A 12,472-nucleotide genomic window follows, 5' to 3' on the forward strand; every position below is an offset into this window, starting at 1 on the left:
CAATACGCTTTGCTTCTACGAACGAATTTCGACTCTCTCTCTCTCTCTCACACCCACCAAAGCCCCGACGCTCTTCGCAATCATCAATGGTGAGTTCGTTCGTTCGTTCGTTCGTTTTCATTTCCCCTTCGTCGTCCCATTTTTCTGCGCGCGTTCTTCAAATTCTTGGTAGCTAGGGTTTTTTTCTTTTCTTTGGCTGGATCTTCTTGAATCTCCACCTTCTTGAATCTCCACTCTCTTCGTCGTCATTCTCGAGCTTTCGGATCCTGGTCACATGTTCTTCTTTTTTTGGGGGAGGTTCTGCAGCTAATTGTTTCTTTTTAAGCGATCGCAAGTTTGGATTTTGATCTCATTTGTTGTTAATTGTTTCTTTTTTTGTTTCCCTTTGCGTCTCTCTTTCAGGCTTTTCCGAATCAGCAGACTGTCGATTACCCGAGCTTCAAGCTCGTTCTTGTCGGCGATGGAGGCACAGGTAATTCGTAGCTGGGGTGCTCTGTTTTTTGATATGCTGTTGTGTACCTAACAAGGGTGCGTATGATGTTGTGATAAATTAGGGTCTGCTCTAGTCATTTTAGTGGTCGGGATCAGGGACATGTAACATGGTCACGGTTATATTCTTAAAGATAGAGGATTTACCATTTGAAGTAGCGAACAGTGTGTTTTCACACAATTTCTGGGGATTTGTCTGATGTCCGAGGGTGTCGGACGATAAGTGGCTTCGCGATCTTCTCCATTTGTCATGAGCTGTATCTTTTCTTTCGATTGTCAAGCAATGGATAGCAAGGCTGAGCGTAGTATATTCCTCCGTGCAGGTAAAACGACTTTCGTGAAGAGACATCTTACTGGGGAGTTTGAAAAGAAATATGAGCGTAAGTGATGTGGGAATGCCTGATTATGTTTTTTCTTTTTTTTTGTTGTCATTAGATTATCATTTTGTTTAGTCTGTGCTAATCTCCTTGCACATAACAGCAACTATTGGTGTCGAAGTCCATCCTTTGGATTTTGTAACAAACCGCTGGAATATCCGGTTTTACTGCTGGGATACCGCAGGGCAGGAGAAGTTTGCTGGTCTAGGAGATTCATACTAGTGAGTGATCGCTCCCTCTTAGAAAATTCCTTGCTCTTAATTCAGTGGAAGGATTTCCCGTTTCCAGTTCATATTCACGTGAATTGAGCGATATTAGAGAGAAAAATGTAGTCTCGAAATTGTACTGGAACAATGCGTTATTTACATGGTAGCTATATTTTGGTTGGTTGTTTATTTAACTATCTGAGTTTACTAAAAATGGCAATAATTACTTAACATCGGTGCCTTCAAGTGTTATTTGTAAAATCGTGGATGAAGAAACAAGTAGTTTTGTAGGAACTTTTTCCACATTTGAAAAGAGTGTATATTTGTTTCGTGGTCATTCTTATTCGTGATATCGCTAGAAATGGTAAAATCCATATGACAATTATACATCTTTCTTATTTTGGAGAAAAAGTAGGAGGGCCTTAAATGTTTTTGGACTGCGTGTTGTACTTTTGTGCGCCCGTTATTCCCTCCTGTGTCTGTGTGTGTCGAAATTTTAACCTTTATTTTTTGTTCCGCAGCATCCATGGCCAGTGTGCAATTATCATGTTTGATGTCACTGATCGATCGACGTATAAAAAGGTTCCTGATTGGCACCGCGATCTCTGCAGGTTGAGTAGAAACGCCCGGTGACCTTTTGATTTGTTTTTGTACTACAGTTTTTTATGGTGCTGCTATGTCTCGCTAATTACCCATAATCCTACAGGGTCTGTGAGAACATACCTATTGTGCTCTGTGGGAACAAGGTAGATTTGGAGAATAGGCAAGTTGAAGCAGAGCAGGTTACGTTCCATTGGAAAAAGAATTTGCAGTACTGTGAAATTTCTGCAAAGAACAACTACAACTTTGAGAAACCCTTCCTCTACCTCGCCAGAAAACTTACTGGGTACTTGAGCAAAGCGTGCAGATCCTGCTTGCAAAAGTTGTTATGGTCTATTAGCTAAACATTTATTTGTTTTGGTTTTGTTGAACGCAGGGATCCGAACCTCCACTTTGTTGATCCTCCTGCTCCTCCAGAAGTGCACAATTAGCAACAGTAAGACCTCTTTTATCTGCTTTATTTTACGTAAATTTCTACTACAGCACTATGGTCATACATCCTGGCGGCCTTCCTCTTCCCCCTTTCTCACTACAGCACTATAGTCATACATCCTGGCCTTCCTCTTCCCCCTTTCTGTTCTAGATGCACTGTCCATTGCGGGTTGATCCGCGCACTCAGCCTCTGTGGTGATTATAACCCGATCAGATGATGAGTGCAAGTGACCACAAGCCTGGACCTGATCAGATGATGAGCGCAAGTGACCACAAACCTGGACTTGCCTTCGAACACCCAACCTTACATGAGCCCGCCGTTCAGCCCTCCGTTGACCCCACAACCCCCAGCTTCCACAACAAACCCACCGACCACACCGTCACCAACCTGCATCCCACGAATCCTTCCCATTTAAAGGCCTGCCTCCCAGCCCATCCGAGTCATTCCCAAGCCCTCCTCCGGCCCGGAACCGCTCCTAGTCCTACCCCACCAACGATCCCCGGCCTTACACGGTGCCGACTGTCTTATGTCTCTCCCAATCTTCATTCCAAGCCCGCCCTCTTATGTCCTCTCCCCGCCGACTGTCTACCCTCCTCCCACGGTGCCGCCACACCCAAGCGTAGCCACCTGTGGTGCGTGGCCAAGCCCTCGGTGCGCGAACAGCATATTGGGCTGGAGGCGGCACAGCCATGCACCGTCGATCCTAGTAAGCATATATTTACGTTAAACCAGTTATCAATGCCTCTTTTTTTCCGGGGTCCATTTTTGTGCGGGCTATGATGGATGTCATTTTGTCTACATGTAGCAAGTGAAACAGCCCTGTTCTTGGCGACATCAGAAGCAGAATGCGGATGATTTCTATGATGGATGCCATTTTATCTACATATATTGACCTCTATAATTTACAATAAAGGAGGAATTTCGGTTTGTTTCGTCACTTCTCATGTGGGCTAGTGCAACATTGAGCATTATAGTTCATAGCGAGTGATGCTGCTCTTACTTCAATGGGCACAAACATTGAGCCCAAACCAGGTTAAGTTGAAGAAGCAGTAGGATATTGCTACTGATTCACAGATAGTATTATCATAAAGAGAACTTTGTTCCACTTTATTGTTCTTGTTATAAGGCTTGAGCAGGAAAATATCAAGAATGGCCTCAGTAGCGTAGAGATATTATGTGATGTCTAAACTTTTAGTCGTATCATTTAATACTTTAGTTTTATAGTTCGATATAGCACTGTCTGAGCAAAATTGTGTTTTATCATCTGTTTCAGCAACATTCTTTTTCTAAATTAGATGAATGCCAATCAAGAAGACAAAAGTGTGTCCACAAGGACATCCTTTTTCATGGTTCCCTTCTTTAGTGTGCAGAGGTCTGGTTTTAATTAACTGCTTAAAAGTTTGGCAAGAATATAAATAAAGGAACCTCGTTCGCCAAATAAATCAAATTGAGTTACTCGGATGTGGAACAAAGTTCTGAAAACATGCTGAAACAGATGATCAAATACAATTTTGCTCAGAAAGTGCTATATCGAACTATACAGCTAAAGCATTAAATGATACGACTAAAAGTTTCGACAGCACATAACCGCTAATGCTCATGATGCATTTCACACATATTAATGCTTTTACTTCCCAAATCACATTGCAGAACATTTTAGCTCTTATTTATACCACTCTCATGCTCTTGTACTGTGGTTGATATTTTCTTTGCTTCTGTATGTTTATTTAGATCCTAGGTGAAAAAAAGAACCGGGGTCAAGTTTGTACCTCAAATTCCTCACTAGTGACTCCTCCAATGCTTCAGCAGCTGCAATGGAGGCAATAAGTTTCCTCTGCATAGCCTCCTGCATTTTAGTTAAGAAAAATTAGGTTGACTTGGAAACAATGCTTTCAGCAATTCTCTCTGGTTATACAAAGTCATATGATTGACAGATGGATCGTGAGTTAAAAGAACTAAATTTTTTCTCCAATTGACAATATAAGAGTGAGTTTGTTCTTAGTCAACCCACGCCAATGGAGTTCTTTGCAGACCAAGTCGAGAGGAACACTGCCATCAGTCCATTTCTTATCATGAATGGTAATTCCCGGAACTGAAGTGATAGATTTAGGTGCTCCATTTATTGCCTTCTCATTGTTTGAAGGATCACCACCATTCGCCTTTCCACCAGTCACATCGCGAAGACGTCTAGATATAGCAGCCTGAGAAGGAGATGCAATTATCTTTAAAGTAAGAGAACCCATCTAAAGTGCAAGTGTGAAGGGTCAAATATATGGGAGAGAGGTTTAAAGAACCACATTCCCAAAGGGTAAACTGTCATTTGACGCTAGTGGGTTTTAGCTCCGAGGGTTGCTATGGCACATATTGTCTTCTCTGACAAAAACATTACCAGTGAGTGAAGCCACCTTGTAGTTTATCTCCACAGTATGATACCAAACAGAGCACCGCAAGCAAATCTCAAGTTCATTGCATTGTACATACGTTACTAACGGGACAAGGGTTATTCTTTCTTTTCTTTCTTATTCAACCTCGCGATTTCTACATATCTTCTTCCTCTCGTCAAGAACTAACAGAAACACAGATCAATCCACATGCTGTCTCCTTTTTATGAATTCCCAATCGCACCAGCATGGTATCTACAACAGTGTAACTTATTCCAAGAAATGATAGCAGCAAATGCCCACTCTGCTCTGAATCCAGGTAATCATTATAACCATGTCACGCCTTCAGTCAATTTGCCAATTATGACAGGAAAAGACCAATACCTGAGTCCGCAAAATCGCTTGCAGATCGGGCTTGTTGTTTCCCAGGAGCCTTCTCCTTCTGCTCCGTTGCTGGAGCTGCCGATGCTGATGATGCAGGCCGCTCATCCCAGTTCTTCCGGCCTGCCTTTCCCAAACCAACCGAGGCCTTGACCTTCGAAATCCCAGCAGCGATTGTAGCCATCTTCTTCTTACTTGCTGAATCCATCACCATTGGCGACGCCTTCACACTGCCCGACAATCTCCTCCCCGGCGAAAGCGAAGCCCTCCTCGTGCTTGGTGACGCCTGCCTTCGAGCGTTCGGCAATGGATGCCACTACCTTGATGGCACTATAATTGCCGGTTCCTTCGAGTTCCTCCTGTTCTCTTCGTTTGCAGCGACCAAGCTCGGCACAACACACCTGGAGGGTACCGGGGACGCTGACCGCTTCCCCTGTCCAGCAGGCGACGGATCTCTCTCTACAACCGGGGCAATTTTCCTCCCGACAGACCCTACCTCTTTGCCGTCGCAGGGGACGAGAATCTCGAGGGCTTCTGAGCAGAAACCTTTGCCTCCGCATCAGAGTTCAAATTAGGCAAATTGTCCCTCGGCGCAAGGGCCTGCCTCGATCTGGGCTTCTCCGCCTTCGGTTCCTCCCTGTCGCCCTCCACCCACCCCAAGCTCAGACTGCTCCGGTCAAGCGCCCATCGGGCACCCACCCAAGGTGGGAGCCATCCGACTGCTGCGGCCGGGGGGGAAGGAGGGGGGAGGGGGAGGGGGGGGGGGGGGGGGGGGGGGGGGGGGGGGGGGGGGGGGGGGGGGGGGGGTTGGTTGGGCCAGAGGTGAGAGAGGGCGGGGACGATGCCTATGACCTGGAGGAGGAGAGCGAAGCGGTGGTCGCCGGGCGACGCGGGCGTTGGAGGAGTTCATGGACTGGAGGAGCTTCAGGAGGATTCGATGCGTGAGAGTCGCCATTTTCCGTTAGCTCTGCTTCTGTGGGTGTGGGTGTGGGTGCTGAGAGGCGAAGAGAGAGAGCGAGAGTGGCTGAATCTATCCGTTATGGGATTCAAATTCAAAATCTCGCGAATATTATTATTTCCTTTTCTTTTTCTTTTTCTTATTTGAGAAAGAAAAAAGGGTTGGGGAGGGAGACGGAACGGTATAGCGGCAACGGCAAGATGAGGCGGTATCGTTGTCGAGGGGGTGTTACGGTAACGGTGTTTGGAGAGAACGGGGGGCTATAGAAAGTGGGGCCCAGTTGGTCTTTCCTTTTTTTTTTCTTTTTTCTTTTCTTTTTTTGTGGGTCAAACCATTTGGTCTTTTCACTTCCGGAAAGTAAAACTGACTTTTACTATTAAAGGCAGAAAAGAAAGAACGATGAAAAAGATCGTCTGATTATTTTGAAATGTTTATTACGCATTAGTAATTTCCACCAATTTTTTTTTTAATTCGACTGAATTTTCTCTCTCACAACCTTCGAAACATCCGCGGGGGGTAATCGATCATATATAACATTATCTTCAATTATTGTGCGACCGCACAAAATTTTGTGCATTCACGTATTGCGGTATTTAATTAAATCAAAGTCGACGCTCCAATATCGAAATTCGAAAGTAAAAAAGTATTTCCGAAACACTGACGAGGCTTTTACAAAACAGCTCCAAAGCATTGGGAACCAGCCCAACAAAGCTGGAAATCCTAAGAAACAAAACTGTCGAAAATATAAGAAAAAAATTCATCTCACATTTCATATCCTTTTTAGACCGTGAAACTCTTGTGAAAGACAGATCATACCCAAACATACATCCGCTTGCTTTTCTCGGACCATAAGCGGCATTTGCATGGACGCCGGCCTCGATTCGATAGACAACCGTATCTCGTCAATGATGAGTTCCCGCCTTCGGTCAAGTAAAAAAAAAAAAAACCTTCTTAATCGTTAGGCAAGTGGCCGTGTTTAGCCCCCCACATAATTGTTCCTACCACATTTACGACTGCCCTTCAGCAGGGTGGCTAGTGTTATGGGAATCTTCCTTAAAGCATGCTTCCGGCAGCCTGAAACTCAGGCAGTACATCGCCTGCAAAACCGACAATGCTTGACACTCAATAGGGAAGGCCCATGAGGGCATCCTTTTTAACACCTAGACATAATTGAAACCCTCGGAGTGCTTGCCAGGGAGTACCTTATTCGGCGCCACATCCCTAACCCTGTGGAATATTGGCTCGCTAATAGAGGCGTCGAGGGCACGTTCTGCCACCTGTCGGAATCCGAAGTGTGTTCACAGGACGATGAATAATAAAACATCCAAGGAAAGCGCAGCAATGCAGTCTAGAATACTGTCATTTGAAACTTTTCATATCGATAACAAACAGAAAGTTCAAAACAGGAAAAATGGTACAGATTGCGGGCTTATCCCATTATAGACAAATGACAAGTCAGGAGATCCCAAAGTTGAACCTAACATTTTGACCCCCCCCCCCCCCCCCCCCCCCCCCAAAAAAAAAAAAAGTTAACCTAACATGCCTACCATCCTCAAACCATCATTAGCTCCAGTCATCTAACTGAGCTATTGCGTGACATTTTGCCATGGGCCGGTACATTTAAGATTACATTCTCCATGACAAAACTTCAAACGTCGACAGCGGAACTAAAAGTTTGAGGAAATTGAATAATAAGGCGCCGCCAACCCTCTTTTGGCCTTGTGATTGCCTGAACATGTGGTCTGTCGAGTCTTACTATGACCATACAACTACTTGTGCAGTTTTTAATTCAACTTCCTAATTCATCCTAAAAATATAACAGAACCTCTTTCTAGTAGCAATGATGTGGAAGTCCGGCATAATATTTCCCAGCCCAAACTATCTCCCTTAAGCTATCTATAATCTTCAGTTTTCAGTTCTCAATTGATCCCAAAAGATAGAGATAATGATGCACAACAGGAAAACTAAGTACAGAGGTTCCTGAAATCTCCAAGAAAATGTTTCAGTTCACTCATATTTGTTTTGCCCTGGTAAACTTCATTGGAGAGGTAAACTTCGTGTTTAGACTGGCAAAAGACAATAACATTAACAGGTGGACATGAATTTACATTCCTGTAGAACAGAACTTACTGCCAAAATGGATTCTTTGGTTTCGCTGGCCTTCATGAAACAATAGCAGTGAATCCAAGGAGAGGGTTCCTTCCAATATTTCCTGTGTATAAGCCCCCTAAATACATCTAAGGCAAAAAAGAATTAGACAAAATTGCCTTTCTGGATCTTCTAAGCAGCTTAAATAAATATTTAGAAGTATTCTACGATATTGAAAAACGATGCAAAAAGTTTACAAGAGAAAAACGAAGAGGCCTTGGAGAAGAAGTGCATCAGCCTAAGTAACCATATACTACCCAATGTCTTGGATTTATTTTTTATCACAAAAGTGCAAATCAGAATTAACAATAATGCTTAAATTGCTGCATTAAATAACAAAACAGGGAGTTAGGTTACAGAGGTTTAAAGTATCATCACAATCAGCCATGAAGGTAGCAACACGATGCATTATGCAACTATGCAATGTGAAGATATTTTGAAATATTTGAGAAGACTATTGAAATAACACTTTTTCTCCCACAAAGAATGCAATGCTGACTACTCTTTCTATCTCTTCTGGTCTCTTCAACACAGATTAAAGGAATTGAAACAAACCCAACATGGTCTTCTTCCCATCGGAGAAGACATATTGAGGCAAGGAATGTCAACAAAATTTCATGCTGTGCCAAATCACACAGAGAGAGAGAGAGAGAGAGAGAGAGAGAGACCCAAAAATGTGAGAGCTGATGCAGGAAGGTTCATAACTACATGATCAATGTGCTCCCATGTCTTAGAATAGGACAACTCAGTGGCCTTGATTCGCTTATTGTTATTTCCTTTTCTTTTGCAAGATACAAGTACACTGCAATCTTTGGCATTGGCACCTGCAATGGAAATATGCAGGGAAAATGAATTATCTTGAATCTTGATTAAACAATGCAAGAATCAGCAAAATGCACCACCATGCACAAAATCTTAAACAAACTAATGGATACATGAAAAAGTAGATAATCTATTAAATGGCAAAAGAATATTTGACAGCAATGCTTTTGTTACCTTCTTTAGAAGTATCTAATGGTCTTTTGGCTGCAGGAGCAGCTGCGACTGCACCAGCACATAAACCTTTTAGACCATCACCATTGCTTGCATTGTCTTCGGGTACTACATCCATGTTAATTGCATGTCACGCATTGGAGAATAACACTGAAAGTCTGAAACCCATCAAATTGCAAAAAGACAGCAATCATTTGACAGCAAAAGCATACCTGGGGTTCCATCTGACTCTGCTTCCTGCTTTGACGGTTCCCTATTGATCTCACACTCTTCAGTAAGAACATCAGATTCCAAACTAGTTTTGGATTCAGGCAAAGACGTCATCTGAGAAATGAATTTCCTCGCATCCAAGTTGGAAGTATGAACAAGGTCGTCCACTTTGTTCAACTGCGCATTGATCTTCAAATACTTAACACTATCTGGGTTTAGGTCATTTGCATACACCATGCACCCCTTTTGAGCAGCTGGGATTGCGAAAGGGCCAATGCCAGCAAACATGTCACATATGGTTTCCCCTGGTTGGAAATTAGATACAAGTCTTATGTGTTCATGCTCCAGTCTTGAATTCCAATACACCAGACTGTAATCAAGCTTGAATGTCGCTCCATACTGCTTCACCTCTGTCACCATATCACTTTTTCCAGCCAAGACTTCAAATTTCGGCACACGAAACTCATTTGTGATTGTTCCAACTTTATTAACAATCGTCTGGATTCTCGGAGAATTTTTCTGCTCATATAAGAAACAGTCAATTCTACAGATTATTGATGCTGCATACTTTATGGCATATGTCTCTGCATATGCCAAGGGCCTCAGGCAGCACACACTTGTGCACTTAAAACATCCTAAAAACAGGAAATAAGCAGAACTACCATAGTGATGCTCAAAATAATACTCGGAGCACATTTAAAAGAGAGCACAACACATTGCTGATTGTGAACCACCAGCCCACATCTTGCGGCTTGGTGTCGCATGTGTTTAAGATGCTGAGTTCAGAATGAAAAGAAAAGAGTACAGGAGAAAAAATATGCAAGAAAACTTGACTAGTGTGCCACGGACAATGGCACAGACAAAATAACCAACCAAAGAAATACAACATTCATAAAGTATGAGAGTTAGTAATACGTACGTCATAGATGACTTTAGCAATAACATCCTTGTAGGGAAGCAGTTCGTCATGTATATTCAAGTGTGCAATATGACCTGCACAAATAAGAAGACACTGTTACTTCCAGAAGATCACCTAGTTTTGAATGAAAAATGCCCATGAGGAAGCTGATCCAGAAATAAATTATAGAGATTTTATACATAACTATCGTTTCAAAAGATGTAGGTACCTCGACCCCAGGCGGGAGAATCTGCTTCAATAAATGATCTGCAGTCAAGGTCAACCAAAATGTTTTTATTGGTAATAAGAAATTGCAGCTCAAAGCAAACCCAAATGTCATCTACAAGGCATGCCCCAGCAAAGTGTGTGCAAGGCCTGGCATCCCTGTGCCGCATTTCGAATGCTAGAGTATGTTTACTATTGACTCCTCCACCCCCAAACAAAATATATAAAAAAAATGAAAAGACTGTAAAGGAGACAAATGAAAGCACAGGAATTGGAACGAATATGAACTTGAAAGATCCACTGGCACATAAAATTGATTAAAAACCTCGGCACATTAGAAACTCATCATCTTCAGAAGCCTAATATGGACTTTCTTAAGAAATTGTGGCACTAATCCTTTGCAAGTAAAGCAGAGTCGACAATTCCAAGACTATAGTGAGTTCTCAGTCTAAAAGAACATATAAGTGTATGTAATCTGAAATATATGTCTAATGAAACTGGATCTGACCTGCACCCCAGTAGGAATAACCAAGTGTCAATGAATAAGGGACAACTTCAATCTCACACAGTTTCTTCATTTCTTCAAGAACTTGTTCTGGAATATCTGACAAATCTGTCCCACCGAAAAAAAGAAAAAGGAAAACGACAATGCAAGCATTACCCACCCAATTGCAATATAAAAACATGTATTTTTGACAGCATAAATCAATATTGTTGTTTGAACTACTAGTTGTAACAACAAATAGCTCCCGTCCTAAGACTCTAGACAGTTACGCGCAGACAAGCATGTATACCAAATGTTCCAGCGCTCTAACAATGCACTTTATACAGGGACTGCAATATCTTTAGGCACAGAAACATCACGCTCCCCTTTTTGAAGTCCACAAACAGCAAGACAAAACACAGGAACACCAGTTACAAAGTCATCTCACTTGATTTCCCAGAAATACAAAAAAAAAGATTATCTTGAAAGCTACATCTCTTCAACATAGGGAAACCAAGTACACCGCAGGATAACACACGCAATTAATGGGAGAAGGACTAAATACAAACAAATGGGGTGCACCTCCGCCAGAAACAAACGCGAAAATCCTAATGGCATCCACAAAGGCGGAACCTTTACACGCGGACGAGACGAGACATGGGTATCTCACCAGAATGCTGGACCTTTTCAGACAATATCATCAGACGATTCCTCTCGCACGTCGGATCCTCCGTGATCGGTTTTACCCGAGCCTTGTCCAGCAAGTAACTGCCAACGTCCCGAAGACGAACAAACGAAACAAAAAAAACCAAAAAAAAAAGGCGTCGGAAACCGATTCGCAAAACCGCTCCAATCTCTCAAAACACGCGCTTCCAAAAAGAAGAGACTCAATCCACGATCTCGGAATTACCCGTTCAATGCCCGGGTGGCAACCTTGCAGAACTCGCGGGGGACGCGAAGCGCCCACAGATTCAAGTGGACGTCGAACTGGGTCTCGTCCAACATGTTCGTCCCGCAAAAAACCAGCGACTCGCAACAGATTCTGAATTGGGTTTTGTATCCTCGATGAACCCACGACGACGGAGGAATAGTATGGTAGCTCGGGGCCGCGACCTCGGTGAAGGGGTTGAACAAATGGAAATCAGGAAGAGGAGAAGCAACGAGACGCGAGGGACGATGGCGTACGGGCCCGCCCCAATCGAAAGCTGTGGGAGACGAACAAGGGAAGTGAACGAATTTGAGCTAGGGTTTTACGCAGGTTTCAGTGGGAAGAGGATATAGATAAAAGTCAGGGGTCATCTTCTTTCCTCGGCTCAGCTCGAACGGTTGAAATTGGAGTGATGAACGAGGGGGTACATACACTCTCTCCGAAAATATATGCCGAAAGTAGGGGTGAGAATGATTTCAGAAGAATCGGGAATCGGAAAACCGGACCGGTTAGGAGTGAGCATGACTTTAGGGCAGAATTGAAAATCGGGAAATTGGATCGGAGAGAACAAGTCGAGTTCCATTGGGGATCTGATTCCAAAAGGTAGATTTTAGGTTCGAAGTAGAATCTGAAACCGCTCACTCATAATTGAAAGTCGAGCCGACTGACTTGGCTTCTTTTGCAATTACAACTATGTCCCTTCTTTGTTTTGTTATTTATTCTATGATTTTCTCTTTTCTCCGTGAAAAAGTACATCACAA

General features: G+C 43.1%; 2 protein-coding genes across 4 annotated transcripts; one reads left to right on the forward strand and one right to left on the reverse strand.

The window, feature by feature from the left end:
- Positions 1 to 378: 378 nt before the first annotated feature.
- On the forward strand, positions 379 to 2,223 carry LOC115665271 (GTP-binding nuclear protein Ran-2-like; the record flags this gene model as incomplete). Its single annotated transcript, XM_030587141.2, has 6 exons — positions 379 to 472; positions 813 to 869; positions 970 to 1,087; positions 1,594 to 1,683; positions 1,779 to 1,958; positions 2,049 to 2,223. Coding segments are annotated over 6 exons (594 nt in total), but the record flags the coding sequence as incomplete, so codon positions are not given.
- Positions 2,224 to 6,449: 4,226 nt separating this feature from the next.
- Positions 6,450 to 11,903, reverse strand: LOC115671059 (tRNA (guanine(37)-N1)-methyltransferase 1). Of its 3 annotated transcripts, none has more exons than XM_056306136.1 (11): positions 11,694 to 11,903; positions 11,454 to 11,551; positions 10,808 to 10,912; positions 10,279 to 10,341; positions 10,096 to 10,169; positions 9,179 to 9,800; positions 8,970 to 9,074; positions 8,642 to 8,797; positions 7,956 to 8,062; positions 7,028 to 7,102; positions 6,450 to 6,922 (listed from the first exon to the last, which is right to left on the reverse strand). In XM_056306136.1, the coding sequence occupies exons 1-11, from the start codon at positions 11,786 to 11,788 to the stop codon at positions 6,833 to 6,835; spliced, it is 1,590 nt and encodes a 529-aa protein (XP_056162111.1). In that variant the 5' UTR covers positions 11,789 to 11,903; the 3' UTR covers positions 6,450 to 6,832. The 3 variants fall into 3 exon arrangements, with proteins under 3 accessions (XP_056162111.1, XP_030448382.2, XP_056162112.1); XM_030592522.2 differs by having other exon boundaries at positions 9,179 to 9,695; positions 11,694 to 11,900; XM_056306137.1 differs by lacking the exons at positions 11,454 to 11,551; positions 11,694 to 11,903 and having other exon boundaries at positions 9,179 to 10,169; positions 10,304 to 10,341; positions 10,808 to 10,908.
- Positions 11,904 to 12,472: the final 569 nt, after the last annotated feature.

Source organism: Syzygium oleosum, unplaced genomic scaffold (assembly GCF_021117445.2).
Source record: "Syzygium oleosum isolate NSW1041296 unplaced genomic scaffold, Sole_v2.1 Sole_v2.41, whole genome shotgun sequence".
In the NCBI taxonomy this organism is placed as follows: Eukaryota; Viridiplantae; Streptophyta; class Magnoliopsida; order Myrtales; family Myrtaceae; genus Syzygium; species Syzygium oleosum.

Excerpts from the sequence above, each read along its gene's own strand:
- LOC115671059 (XM_056306136.1), bottom strand. The coding sequence starts at position 11,788 with ATGTTGGACGAGACCCAGTTCGACGTCCACTTGAATCTGTGGGCGCTT. Across the intron at positions 9,801-10,095 it reads TTGCTAAAGTCATCTATGAC|TGCACAAGTGTGTGCTGCCT; the intron begins GTACGTATTACT and ends GGATGTTTTAAG. Across the intron at positions 8,798-8,969 it reads ATTAGATACTTCTAAAGAAG|GTGCCAATGCCAAAGATTGC; the intron begins GTAACAAAAGCA and ends TTTCCATTGCAG.